Below are 14,899 nucleotides of genomic sequence, written 5' to 3'. Positions count from 1 at the left end.
TGAAGTGAGGACAGAGGATGCAAAGGACAAAGTGAGATGGAGAAGGATAACTCGCTGTGGCAACCTGAAGAGGAAAAAGCTGATAAAAATATAATATAATGTAATGTATTATAATATAATTTTGTAATATAATATTATAATACAATATAATATAATTAATAAGTTTTTTTGTTTAATCACATGTTCGTTCAATTGTAAGTTTAAGCAGTTGGACGTGTTGAACGGATGTGCTTGTTTTCAACGCGATAAAAAACAAACAAAAAAAACTACGGCTCCCAGAGTGCTTTTCGCCGCCTTGATGACGTTAGAAGGGTATTTTTCTCAGTAACCTTTCCTGTCTGCCTAGTGGTGCGTTTGCGCCGCCTGTCTTGAAAGGGAGGTGAGGAATAGTTTACTTTTCAGAGTTCAAGGTTTCGTTTCGGTGTTCGTTTGGAGCAAAAGGGTTTTGCCGAGGCAGAAAGCCCCTTTTCACAAGATGCTGAACATGTGGAAAGTTCGGGAGTTGGTTGACAAAGCGTAAGTATCCCCCGACTGTACTTTAAATATTTGCATAATTTTTGCTTAGTGTACCTGTTTGAAAGAGACACGTACCCAAAACTTTGACGTCACTCCAACAAGTTAGCTAGCTTGATTGCTAATAGCGAGATAGCTAACTTTTACAAATGCCGTTTGTCTCAGTAAGAGTATCGTGTATAATTTGGCACTTTTGTTTATTTTTCTCCCATTTTTCCCTCCCATGTTTGCCTGCCATGTCGTTTGGAGCTGTGATATGACTGAACGTACTGTTCCTGTGCTTTTTCCCCCCGACGGTTCAAGCTAACTCGCCTAGCTGATATGCTAATTATGTAGTTTCCAGGCTAGCCAGCTAAGCTAGTTTGACAGCTCCTTGGTTGAATAATCGGTTAATGTTTAGAAGTCACACTGTGTCCCGTCTGGTCAATTTTTGGCTTCAGCTGTCTGAAAACATGTTTAAAACACTAAATGGGGTGAATTAAGAACTTGTTGCGGTGGCACTTGTAGGTTAGTTACGCTAGTATTTGTACTGGTTGTCAGGTATTACTATTACACATGGCTGCAGCCAAGTTGCTGAGTTATGAAACTTTTTTTTAAATTGAATAAACATAAAGTATAAACACTCTAATTTCCCTAGTTACTGCTCAACGTGATAAGCAGCCCCTCACGTAGTAAATCTGCCACTGTATTTTGATTTACAGTAGTCATGCCATGGCAAAGCAATTATTAATATACCATACCGCTTTCTTTATAAAGCACTTAAAACAGCGATAAGGCCAACCAAAGTGCTGTACAGACAAAACATATGGGGTCAATCTTATGGTGTGTTTTGCTGCTTATATGGCCACTTCATATTCAGATTTCAGTATACTGTATACAACACTGCAAAATGTTAAATTGTCCCTAATTTTTTTATATTTGCTTCAAAGAAGCCATACTTTCTTGTAGTTTATTGTCCACCTAAGATGGACCTGCGTCTTCAGGCAAAACAGGCTCCTAAATACATGTGGGGAAACTTGTGTAGTTTCAACACACAACAGACAACTCATTATGGACTTAATCTTTAGTCATGTATTTACTTGCAACCCTGTCATAATAACACAATTTTCCCCATTTTCTTTATTTTTTTGTCTTTAATAAAAATACTAACGATACCATCAACAAGTTAACTTCCAAGGAGCTACTGGCTGAAACAGTGACACACAGGAGATGATCAGCTGAGGGAAAACCATTTTTCTCTGGTCTTGTGTCAGGGTTGTGCTAGATTTGTTTCTGTTTATTTTATTATTGATATGACTCCGATACTGTTCACCTGCTGTAGAGAGGTTGTTTTTTAGTCCCGACACCGTTTTTCAGTGAGTGTGCACTGCACAAAATGCTGCCATTCATTCAACTCTTATTTATACAAGTCAGTCTCATTGTACATAGCCATGGTTAGATACAAGTACTGGACAGAAAATGAGTGTGAAAGCAGCCGAAGTTTTAGAAAAACAACACTTTGAACGACTTTTAGAAAGCCAGAAGAACTCAATCTTTTGTGTTTTTGCTACTCTGATGAGTCTTTGCATCTTTTCATGAAGGTGTTACAGAGACAATCCAGTGGGTAGTAATTTAGTACCTGAACTTTTCTGCCAGCCAACTCTGAGACTGAGTAATACTTTATTCTGTTTTGGACTGAAATTTACCTCCAGCTGCTGACAGAACAAGAGCGTGCTGTGCTGTAGGGCATTGCACAACTTTGCTTTGCTTTAAAGGTTTAGTGGCTGATTTTGTCAACCCAGATAACAAAATGTTAGTGAGTCCACTCGTAGTGTTAGTCATTTGAAAAAAACTCTTCTCCCCAAAAAGTGACCATTAAAAAAATATATTTGTTGGTTTAAAGCATTTGCTTTTCTTTGATTTTCTCTTGTTTCTTTTTGTTTGATGTCAGGGATTAGAAGATAGAAGATGTTTCTTAACACATTCAGTTAAAAATAAGATTTAAAAAGCACTAATATTAAAGATAAAATTTGTTACAGTTTATGAGCAGCATTGGGAAATGTTTTGACACAGCATTATAGCAGCAAAAATGTGTGTGATAATGTGTCATTGTGGCCTGTGGGAGCATCACAACTTCTGCTTGATCTCACCGATAGCTGGAAAAGCAGCCATCTCTTTAAAGAGATAAAACATTACATATCTGCATCATGTCCTCCGGTGGTTTTCTGTCAGACGCTCGAGAGCCGTTCTTTATTTTTGCACCTTGAGTTTTATAACATGTTACTTAAAATAGGCAGACTCAAAATTAAAAGGATTCAAGCTTCTTTATTATTTTGTTTATTATTTTTGTCTAAAAGAAACTGAAGTAAAACAAAATTGCTTCTTTTTCAAGTCTTGCCTAAGACTGAACCAGATGTTGCCTGAAGAATATTACCACCAGTTTTAGGTTAAAGTTTTATGGCTGTCTTGGACCTTTCAGCAGTTCCTGTAAGCAGTACTCCTCCTATGAGGCTGGTTGTGAAAAGCCTAGTTATAATTTTGAATACATTTTATTTTTAACAATCTTACATAGATCCTATAGAAGAGTTACCTGTTGGAGTGATAAATAATAAAGCAGTGTATTACCAGAACCATTAAAAGCTTATTCAAAACAAATTTGTGCTAATGTTAAAATGCTTCTACATTCAGTTCTTTGTTCGCCTCGCCCTGAGTAAAGTTGTGACAGAGCTTGATTAATCTGTTCTCTGTCTGGGTTCAGGGTAAACTCCTCCAGTTGTGTAAGAAACTACTTTAGTTCAAAAGTTGTGGCTCGTGTATGAGTTACACACACTGAACAGAGTGGCTATGCCTCCTTTGTGATGTTGAAAAGTAACAGCAATTGTGTCACCGGGGGGAATTGGCAGTCTGTCTTAAAACCAGTTTACCCAGTTACTGCTGAATTCACGTCAGGTAATGCCATGACTCCATCTCTTTTTACAATCAGGAAGACTTTAATTGTGATTTAGAAGCTATATGGTACAAAAGGGTTTTTGCCAAGTAACACAAAAAAAATGGACATTAATGCAATGTACCCCCCCACCCCACCCCGCAGCATTTTCCTCAGAATTTATTTTTCACTATTCTGTACAAGCTAAATCAATATTTGATGCACAGCGTCTGATTTTTTTCTTCTGTTTTGTTTTGTTATCATTACAGTTCAAATATTCTTCACAAGATTGTCTGAACAAATATTACATGATAGCGTATTTTTTCTTTATTTAATTTTCTTTATCTTTATTTTTTACCATAATTCTTTGTATCATATAGTCTGTTTTGAAGAACATTTTCTATTTTTTTTTTTTTTTTTACTGAGTTTCATTTTCTTCTATGTTCAGTGTGAACAGGAAAAACTTTCACCGTCGGCACAAACTTGTTTTACTCATTACCATTTCAGTTTTAGTAATGTATTTATGTGGTGTCCAGATTTGCATTTGCTTGTTTATTTCTCTGTTTATGGAAAGCACTTTCTATTGTAGTTGTAGCTCACTAATTGACTTGGGTGTGGCTGGTACAAAGAGACCTTTCATTCATCATTATCTGTTACTGGTTTCAGTCCATCACCACACTCTGAACCCATCACCAGGTAGAATGCTTAATTTTAGCAGCATTGTTTTTTAATCTATAGCACCAACGTAGTGATGAACTACTCGGAGGTGGAGTCTAAAGTCAGAGAAGCCACCAATGATGACCCTTGGGGACCATCAGGACAGCTAATGACTGAAATTTCAAGGTAAGCAGAATTATATCCTGCTGAAAATCCTCAATGGATTTGTAAATAACCACAAACCACAGTCGTATAAATCTACTAATCCAGTTACAATCTCCATTTCTTGTTTCCTTTTTTTTTTGTATATCTAAAAAAATTTAATTTTGACCATCTTTTAATTTTATCCGTACTTAATGTGGGAAATGATATATTTCCAGAATGCTCTACTATTTCCAGCTAGAATCTGTTAAACAGTTTTTTACTGTACTGAATGAAGCCTTGTGATTTCTAAAACATGAATGACTCAGTCATTGAAAATGCTCTAAGCACAGTTTGTAAAATTAGTTTGGCCTTATTAGGAAGATAGGAAACTTGTCACTGATATTTTAGGAGACTGTGAACATGTTTTATGAATGAAATGAAAATATTTCACTATCATTTTTTTTTACTATGCATAAAATAATTTTATAGTTTTTTGTTTTATACCTGAGTTCAGTGATTGAAAAGAAACTAGCTGTATTTAAAAGATTGGTATTACCATGACTTACAAGAATATCCTTGATCAGTTTTAAATTTTCTTTAAGACTGTTAAGTAAATTATAACGGCTGACATTTTTAGAGTTAGCATTATTTGCTGCTAGGTTTCTTTTAACCCTTTGACAGGTACATTTCAATAAACTGGGTGCCTTGAAAAGCAACTTCATTACATAAATCCATAAGTTCTGTATTAGTTTACGATATCAAAGAGCACATAGGTGAACTGTCAGATATTGGGTAATAGTGTTAAGAAGGTCGAGGCACAACCTTTTTGAATTCCCAGTGTTTTCCTACCATTATACAAGCAGGGCGCCCCGCCCTGTCAACAGAAACGAGTGCCCGAACCAAACGTTAATTAAACATTGCATTTTTGTTAATGTTTTTGTTGTTATCAGTTTAGATATGCAGTCAAAAGAGAAAAATGTCAAGAAAATCAAATGAAACCCTTGAATTTAGTGTTGTTCGATTGAACTATTCAAATCTATGCGTTTGTAGACATAATGTCTTTACTGTGCCAGATTTAGTCTTTGCAAATGGTCTGAAGCAACTTTTAATACCTGAATCGTTCAAATTAAATTTCTTATTATTAAAGAAATCTGTGCACCAGAGTTTACAAAGCGATCCTGCCCCGTTATCAGTTGACATTCATTGCAAGTGAAACCTTTTCTCAAGCAAAAGACAATGACTTCCTGTCTCCTTTTCTTTGGTGAATGTTTGTGTAAACAGAGCCACCTTCATGTACGAGCAATTCCCAGAGGTGATGAACATGCTGTGGGCTCGCATGCTGAGGGACAACAAGAAGAACTGGAGGAGAGTCTACAAGGTCTGTTACAGGACCGCTGCATTACCCAACACAATCAATTTACTTAATAGTGACACTGCTAACCCTAAATGCATGGTGCCATTTTGATTACGGATATAAAATGTTACATTTCAGTCTTGTTGGAAGAATCAGTTCAGTGACCTTTTGCTTCTGTTGTTTGTTTTTACAGTCCCTATTATTGTTGGCCCATCTAATCAGAAATGGATCAGAGAGGGTTGTAACCAGCACCAGAGAACACCTGTATGACCTGAGATCGTTAGAAAGTTACCATTTTGTAGGTAAGGTATACCTTTGGTATTAATCTTGATTTTTTTTTGTTTTGTTTTTGAGTCTAACCTGTTTACTGATGTTATTCTGCACATTGAGTCTACAATATTGAGTGTTTTTGAACAATGGTTTTAGTGTGAGCTGTAATAAATAAATGGAGATTAGACCTATTTCATGCTCTGCCCTGAGGCTTTTGTCACATTTTTCTAAACTTGTAAATGTGTTTAGGATTCTAGTAGGGACACTCGGGTGCAGCAACATGTTTAACATGTATTTAACATTGCAGAGTGTGATGTCATCACAGTACGTTTCTTTTGCCTTCGATCTATCTCTAGATGAGAATGGGAAGGATCAGGGAGTAAATGTGCGTCAGAAGGTGAAGGAAATTGTGGAGTTTGTTCAGGATGACGACCGACTTAGGGAAGAACGAAAAAAGGCAAAAAAGAACAAAGACAAATACGTTGGGGTATCCTCCAACGCTATGGGGTATAAAGGTTATTGTAAGTAAAGCCTAAACACTCAATTTTCTAAATGCATTTACCATCCTGCACAATATTAGATATTTGTGATTGTATTTTTAATAAATTAGTATAAAAATAATTCACTGTTGACTCTTCTTTTTTTGTTGTTTTAATTCCTTCTTGTTAGCTGGCGACAGATACGACTCCAGTGAGAACCGAGGAAAGTGGGACGATGACTGGGACAAAAGTAAAGGACCTTTTCCCTTCAGTGAAAAGTTTGGGGAGCTCAAGGACACAATTGGTAGCACTATTGATGATACCATAAACAGGTTCAGGAAGAAGGACAGAGATGACTCACCAGAACGATTCAGGTAGGAGAAGTTTGGTGCAGGAATACCTGTAGACACGTTTAAAAAGCGAGTTTTAACTTTGTTAGAGGTTCCTGCAGAATTACTGCTATTAATCATAGTACACAAAAGAGGAATGTGTTTACACTTACCTGATTTCTTATCTTCAAACCTACTTCAAAGTATGATCATTATATTTGGATCCAATAATTGAAGGTGATTACAAAAGATATTTGACCAGCGTGTAAATCAGTCCTGAAAATCTGAACCAGCAGTTCAGAGACTGAAAATCTGTTGAGGAAAAAATGTGAAAATGTTCTTCTGTGACCCAGAGGAACGCTTCTGTTGAAGATGATTTGTTTCATTGTCCTAAAAACAGCATAACAGATGGCATACAGTGACCCACAAATTAAACATGCTCCTAAAATCAGTGTGGCTTTTTGTAGTTAATGTAATAAAAAGAAACCTAAAGTGTCAAAGTCCATGCTCAATAAACCTATTCTAAAGTGGTTACAATTTTAAGAAAATAAATTAAAGAATTGTCTTTTAATGAGGACAATCTCAATCAGATTTTAGAGGATGTTGTCATCACAGACGTCCCACTCTGAGGTCTCGTCGACTGAGTGGTAAAAGAGTTTGTGGACAGTTTGAGCAGCTTGAAAATGCAGAAAACTGAACTAATATGGGAGAAATAGTTTTGTAATTGACTGTATGAACAAATTCAGAAGAAACAAAAAATGGAATTATCTTAATATATAAATGAGTTAAACAAAGCCTCGAGTGTGACTTCAAAATATTTTTATTAAACAACTAAGCTCCATAGTAAACCATGAGTTGCCCAGTAATTATTATTGTATCTGTGTATCAAATGTCTTGAGGACAAAAACTTGAACTATTTGTCAGGTTCATTAAACAGTCACTCGAGTTCTTGTGGTCTCACATTTTTACAACAAACTTGACTTTTGCATCCAACCAGGCTTTTAAATTCCTTAAGGTATTGCTTAGGTGTGTAATAATTCAAGTCTCAACTATTTATTATCCTTAAAACCAGAAGTCCACGAACAGAAAACATCCCTGCTTTATTTTTCCTCAACACGTTTTTTCCTCCACAGTGACCACGAAGAGGACCGCGATCGTTCGTCTTACAACGGTCGGTCGAAGAAAGAGTTCAAGGATGAAGAGGAGACTGTTACAACCAAGAGCGTACAGATCGTCCAGGCAACAGAAACAACAGCAACACGAAAGAAAGGGGTACCGTCTAAAAAGGTGGACCTGGGAGCTGCAGCTAACTACACAGGAGACAAGAGCCCAGAAACCACTGCCAAACAGGTAGCAAATGTACATTTGATAAAAAAAAACATGATTTATTGTTATAGTTCTGTTTGCACTTATTTGTGATTAATTGTCTTAAATTCAGACCCAGCCAGCAGCTGCTCCCCAGCCTTCCAGCAGCAGCATAGCTGACCTATTAATGGTGGACACCACACCTAGTCAGCCTGCTGCCACAGGTAAAATGTAACTAATATGTAATATGACTGTGGCAACTCATCAACCATCCTACCAGGAAGTATTTATATTACCAGCTGTGTTTCTGTGGTTTCAGTAGACAAAAATAGGTTAAAGACTGGAATCACTTTAGTTGCAATTTTTACATGAATCGTGTCATCCAGAAACAATCTGAAAGGGGAAAACTCTGACTCTGTTGGAGGTGATGCTGCTCAGTTGCTGATACCAGCCTCAGATTTTGGAGACGGCAGGGGGAGGGAGTCGATGTATAGAAACTAACTCCACCAGATGTTTTTTGGAGGAGTCCCTTGTGAATGGAGAGCACACTGAACAGATGTTTGGCTTCTTCCACCTTGCCACTGCCACCACCTCTCCTCTCTCCCCTAAAACGCTCCAGGAATGCTAACTATTCAAGAACCACACCTGGCGCGTGCCCGTTTAAAACTGACTTGATTTTGTTTGTTTCTCCATGCAGACTTTGTTGGTGGATTTGCTGAGTTCGCCTCGTCTTCTGCCTCAGCTGGACCGTCCTCAGGATCTGGTATGTTTCAGGTTTTTTTGTTGGTGTGTGTCTGGGTATGCTGTCCTGTTGCAGTTGTACTGCTAGAATATTCAGAGGAATGTTGGGGCGGCGGGTGCCCGGCCATATGGAGCCTGCTACCTGCTCTGCATAATAAGAACAGACACACATCAACTCCTGTTATGGATGACAAGGAGACAGGGACAGAAGGAGTTGGTCGTGGGGGTGGAAGGAGGCAACAGGACCGGGCCAGTTCAATGAAAAATTCAAACGTGGCGCTAGTGGTCGCTGAAAATTTCCTGGAAAAACTTTAACGAGGCTCACAAAATGTTTTTTTACATGCTCACATTTTCTTGTATAGATTCTCTGCTCTGAGTTCCTACAATAAAAATTAAGACATGGATGGCAAGGATGGACAATAATTTCTGTTTGTTTTTTTCCTACCATGTGGCTCCAGCTACGACCTCTAGCACCAATGGAGAGTTTGGTGAGTGGAATGCCTTTCCTGGAGGTCAGATGCCAGCATCTGCTCAGCGTGCTGACATAAGTGGAAATGACTTTTTTGGAGCCATGACAGCAGTTTCTCCCACTGCCCCTGCGCCTGCCACGGTTCTCGCTCCAGCCTCTGGTCTCGCTTCAGCAGACCTGTTTGACTTGATGGCACCAACTCAATCCATCACCTCCTCCCAGAGCCTCAACTTCAGCATGAACAGCACACAGAGCATGAGCACCACAGTCTTTCCACAGTCCATGTCACAGGTACGCTCGGCTGCACTCAAAAACACATGAGCGATCTTTATTAATAATTAATTTACATGATATCAATGTCAAACTCGTGGGTTTGGCATAAACAGAATACAGTTTGAAGTAAAACATCCACAGATCAAACTGCCATGCTCTCGTGTCCCTTTAGAGACCGTTTTTGTTTCTGGGTTATACTTTTTCTTAAAATAGATAGTTTATACAAATTATAACTAAATGGCAAACAGCCTGGGAGTGGTGGTGCAGAGGTTAGAGAAGGTGGGCCTGCGATTGGAAGATTACTGGTTCAGCTCCTGGTACCGACAACATCAAAATGTGGGTGGGATTGATGAAACACCCACACCTGCCTCCACCTTCATTTGCTCCACTCTGGGCCCCTGAGCAAGGCCCTTAAGCCCCATCATCTGCTCCCCCGGGTGCCCTACATGGCAGCTCTCTGCTCCACACAGTGGTCTGTGGTTGTGTCAGGAAGGACATGCGTCGTAAAAACAATTGCCAAGTCTTCATGCGACTTAGTTCTCTGTGGTGGCCCCTGAAGAAGGGAGCAGCCGAAAGAAGAAGAATTTTTGCCCAGGCACTTTGATCTGTGTATGAGCTGGCATTGAACTACCAACTGCTGTTTCTCTTAAACCACAGCTGCCCAAATACTTTTAAAAAAGGTATATTATTATTATTGTAAAAATATTATTATCGTAAATATTGTCATTGTAAATACTGTAAAGCTCCTGTTTAAATACGAGTGGTGGTCACGCTCCAGCCAGCTGAGCTTTAAAGTTGACACGTTTTCTAACACCAGTCTTAACATGAAGTGTAGAACCATTTCACTGTTTGTTGAAGGTTTTTAAATTGTTTGTTGCAGTGGAACGGCTGAGTTATTTATGCATTCTTAAATGCAGACGTAAGAACTTGAAATGTTCATTAGAAAGTAAAAAAATAAAATAAAAAACAGTCTGATATGCCAGTGGATAGGGAAAAAAAAAACAGAAAAAAAATGCTGGTCATAAGATCACAGATAAGCAAAGTTAATAAATAAATAAGGTATTTAATGTTGGTTATTAAGGCAGCACGGTGGCACAACTGATAGAACTGCTGCCTCTCAGCGAGAAGGTTGCTGGTTCAAATCCCGGTTCGGGGGCCTTCCTGGGTGGAGTTTGCATGTTCTCTCCGTGCATGCGTGGGTTTTCTCCGGGTACTCCAGTTTCCTCACACAGACCAAAAACATGCATGTTAGGCTGATTGGTAACTCTAAATTGTCCCTAGGTGTGAGTGAGAGTGAATGTTTGTTTGTCTCATTTGTCTCTGTGTCCCTGTGATGGACTGGAGACATGTCCAGGGTGTACCCCGCCCCTCACACAGTGATTGCTGGACATGGGCACCGGCGACCCCCGTGACCCAAAATGGAAGAAGCGGGTAAAAGCTAATGGATGGATGTTGGTTATTAATGATCACGATCCAGAAGAGCACTAAAAGCATCAGGGAAACGGCAATGTTTCCAGTTTGACCGTAGCTTGTTGCCATGGTGACACTTACTCCACCTTCAGTATAGTTTGTCAGCTTGTTTAATGGAGAAAAGTGCCCATTAATGTACCAACTTAGTTTTAGAATGACTTGTCATTCATAATGGCTTTAGTCCAAACCCCCAACACAAACCAGTCAGGAACAGATCATCAATGCAATCTGGCAACGGTAAGAAAAAATACCCGTTTGTCTGTGTGGGGTAAGAACAATGATTATACTAAGATTATTCCTTTTGCTTTAATTTTTCGCTCATGTTTCCAGTTACATTCTATTACTGACCAGTACTATGTCTCAAGTTTAAATCATTTTAGCACTTGAAATATGAACACAGAGGTGAACTTCCTGTTTGATCGTGTCAAATGTGAACTCGAACAATAAGCCCCGACTCTACAGTCCACTACATTTCTTAGCCAGAAAGCCTGTGCTGCAGAGGCTTGTTGTGTGAGTGGAAGACAGAGGGCCAAAATGATTGTGGAACATTAACGTTCAGCTTCAACAGATGCAGACCTCCCCCAGAGACCCCCCGCTCCCCCCGTTACTGACACAGAATGAAAAGAATGAGATGTGACTTTCAAGAACACAACAAAGGCTTTTATATGTGGACTGGATTTTTATGTAAAAAGGTTCTTGACCTACTTAAAAACTTTTTGTTTTGATGACCCCACCCCTGGTTGATCCAGTTGCTTTAGCAGATTCCTCTTTCAGACTCGGAGGGTTAACACAGTTAAGGTTTGAGGCTTTTAAATCAAGAAAAGGCAAAAGCACAGTGTTTAATCTTGAACCGTGTTCATCTGTGGGATGTCTGGTGTGAACGCTCTTTCTGCAATGTTGTATCAGTGCTTACATGTTTGTGTCTTTACCATCCAGAACATGGGGGGTCCTCTACAACCACAGCTGGTGCAGCATGGAGGGGCCTCTCAAAGCGCAGGAGCCAAAGCGTCTCTCCCGTCCACCTGGTCGGATCACTCTGTTAACATCAGCCTGGACTTTCTGGGCCCAGGCATGACTCCTCCTAAGCCAAGCCAGCCTAGTCTCAACACCCTCCAGCAAGGTGAGCGTAGGCAGCGACGCACACCGTCAGTTTTTCCCTCTGAAACATCTCGTCAGTAGAGGATTTTGGAATTTAACCCTTTTGTTTGTTTCCTCGTGTTATTTCCAGGCCATCCAGCACCTGCCAACATGCTCTCCCAGGGATTTTCAAATATGAGTATTGGAGCAACGACAGTCAGGCCACCTGTTAATACCATGATGCACCCTGGTGCTAGCATGGGGATGGGCATGGCTCCTAACCAAGGCATGATGGGGATGGGCATGAACATGGGGATGCCACAGGCAGGTATGACCATGGGGATGCCTGGTGCCATGGGGATGGGAATGGGGATGAACCCTCAAATGATCCAACAGCCCAAACACGATGCCTTTGCTGACTTTGGCAACTTTGGAAAGTAATGGAAGCGGCAAGCAAAGATTATCAGAAGTGGTGGCAGTTTCTTGCCGTCCATTGGTGAAGGATCATCATGAGCTCCAAACAAAGAGTACTTGAAATATCGTCAGCTATCTTCTTACCAACACCCTGCAATCTGTTTTTTTTAAAGTTATGTAGTGATGTGGATCTAAATGAATGTGTTGATTGAACCAATGATCTGTGCGGTCTAGGATGGTGGTTAGACAGACTCACTGGTGTGTCGTTTGATTCACGAGTCGATGAGAAAAGTGCCTGAGAAAGTAGGGATTTGCTTTATAACCTCAAATCAAGTGAAATCAGATTAGTGAAAAACATTAGCTGCAGGACTTTTTTGTTGCTGTTGTTGTTGAGAACACCTTCTCAATATCTTAATCGTACATTTGGGTTACACCATCGGCCATTTTAACTTTCTAACGTATATCGAAGAATGTCAAGTTACCTCCTTGTTTTTCTGTCTTCCTATATGTAAATAGAAATTTTGAGCCCCTCCAGTAAGTTATGAAGTTACGAGAGACAGAAACAGTGTGTCAAGTTGTATCATACAGACCAGACCCGTGTGAATGAAGATCTAAACGAAGCATGTTATTACACAAGTGGTACACTTGGAGGTTTTTCCTAAAATGTTTGCAGAGAAAGCTGTAAGGAATGTTTTGTTTGTTTCTTCAGTAAAATGAAAACAATGGCCTTTCTTATTAGAATATATCTATATTTTATACTTATGAAGCATACAGGTCGGTTTGTGTCCAAGATAATCAAAGAGAACAGTTTCTTGCGGTGCTTGAGGGTCTTCATTCCAGCACACAGTTCCTGAAAAATCTGCCTTTTCTCCTCTAACCTGACGGAGACCGTGGAGAAAACTGTCACAATGAAGTTTGTCCTGTGTAGCCAGGTATGCTGTCTGCAGATATTCATGTAAACTAAATCGTTTTACAATGTTCCTTCATCCCAAGCACCTTTTGTTTTAAAAAGAAAATGTTTCCGATCTATTCACGTGCTTGCACACACACACAGAGGACCTCAGGTTTGATCTCGGACTGTAAAAAGCATCAGTTTCATGTTACTCTGTGCTTCTTGGTAAAACAGCAGCTTCGTTTCACGAACGTTGCATATCAACACGACAGCGGTGTCGATTTATCGTAACAATCACCTTCTTGTGTTTTACAGCATAAAGTTAGAAAATGATTTGAGGGAAAGCACTTTTATGAGCTGCGGGGTGCAGACTGTGCACACCCAGAATGTGGTGATCTAAATAAAAAGATCTGGAGGGTTGGCCCATAATAATCTGCCCCATTCTGCTGTACACTACAATGCCTCACCTCTGCTGCAAGTGCCTCCTGATGGGTGCTCCTGACCCTCATTGATGATCAAAACTGAATTGTGTGGCCTGACTTTTTTTTTTTTTTTTTTTGTACGTCTGAGATAAATAATTTACTGACAAGAGGACGGTGGACTCAGCGGCCTCAGGAGGACGAGGACTGAGCTTGTACTTTCCTTCTCTCCCAAGGGCTCGAGAGGCTGAGCACAGTAACACAGTAGCCTTGCACTGATGTCTCAAGCATTCAAATGACCAAAATCTATTTTTTTCTATTGTATATCAGTAGAAAATGCTTTTGTTTGTTTTCTACTTTAAATCAATCTGCTCCTTTTTAAAACCGAGTTACTGAAACACTAGGATATGCAATTGTACGAAAATACAAAATGACCTTTTTTTTTGTGTGTGTGCATTATTCCCATTCTGATTTGATTTCCACGTCCAGATCCCTTCTGGAGAACATTAAACCGTTGATTTAAAATTGTTAATGATGTGTGTTATTTGGTGCGCTGTGTCATTAGCCTCATTCAAAAGTGCTTCAAGCAGCAAAAGTGAAGCTGAAGCGCTTGGTTTAGAAATTGCTTTCACTTAATGCGAGTTTAACTTCGGTGTGTGTGTGTCGTTTATAAAAGAAAGATCACCAGTAAACGTTAGCCAAGCACATTTGACCAACACCAGGTTATTACTGGGACAGATGAACTAACAGATGCTTCAGTTAAAGTGGTTCATCTTTTTAATTTTTCAAGCTCCGATAATTCAAACAATTAAAATTCACTTTTTCTGCGAGTTAGAAGGACGTCCTACATTTTTCCTCCTCAGCACAAAGAGGACACAAAGTTTAATCTAATTCTGGGTCATCTTTTTACAATCAGTGTCGCGCCCTCGTACTGGATCAAGATTTGTTTGAGCGCACTTGTGTGACAAACACGACTAAAACACGGCTCGCATTAAACAATTGACCCCCTTTTTTACCTCTCTGGAGACGACCATTAAATTGGCTACACTAATAATATTCTAATATATGAACAGTATATACAGTAAATGAGCAAAAGTTCAACTAATGATAAAATGCGCCCCACTTGTGACTTACAATATATGGAAAGAGGGTCATTATGTCTGCAGTCAAATTAAGAAACTAAAATAG

The 14,899-nt window shown here is 39.4% G+C and overlaps 1 protein-coding gene across 1 annotated transcript; it reads left to right on the top strand.

The window, feature by feature from the left end:
- The first annotated feature begins 346 nt into the window (after nt 1-346).
- clint1a (clathrin interactor 1a) lies at nt 347-14,004 on the top strand. The gene is made up of 12 exons (XM_037675384.1): nt 347-516; nt 4,157-4,261; nt 5,501-5,597; nt 5,767-5,875; nt 6,200-6,364; nt 6,513-6,696; nt 7,785-8,001; nt 8,090-8,180; nt 8,654-8,719; nt 9,156-9,457; nt 11,846-12,029; nt 12,138-14,004. The coding sequence occupies exons 1-12, from the start codon at nt 476-478 to the stop codon at nt 12,425-12,427; spliced, it is 1,851 nt and encodes a 616-aa protein (XP_037531312.1). The 5' UTR covers nt 347-475; the 3' UTR covers nt 12,428-14,004.
- The last annotated feature ends 895 nt before the right edge of the window (nt 14,005-14,899 follow it).

The sequence above is a fragment of the Nematolebias whitei genome, chromosome 4 (genome assembly GCF_014905685.2).
Source record: "Nematolebias whitei isolate Nwh7 chromosome 4, NemWhi1, whole genome shotgun sequence".
NCBI lineage: Eukaryota > Metazoa > Chordata > Actinopteri > Cyprinodontiformes > Rivulidae > Nematolebias > Nematolebias whitei.
This window is presented reverse-complemented; position numbering and strand designations above follow the sequence as displayed.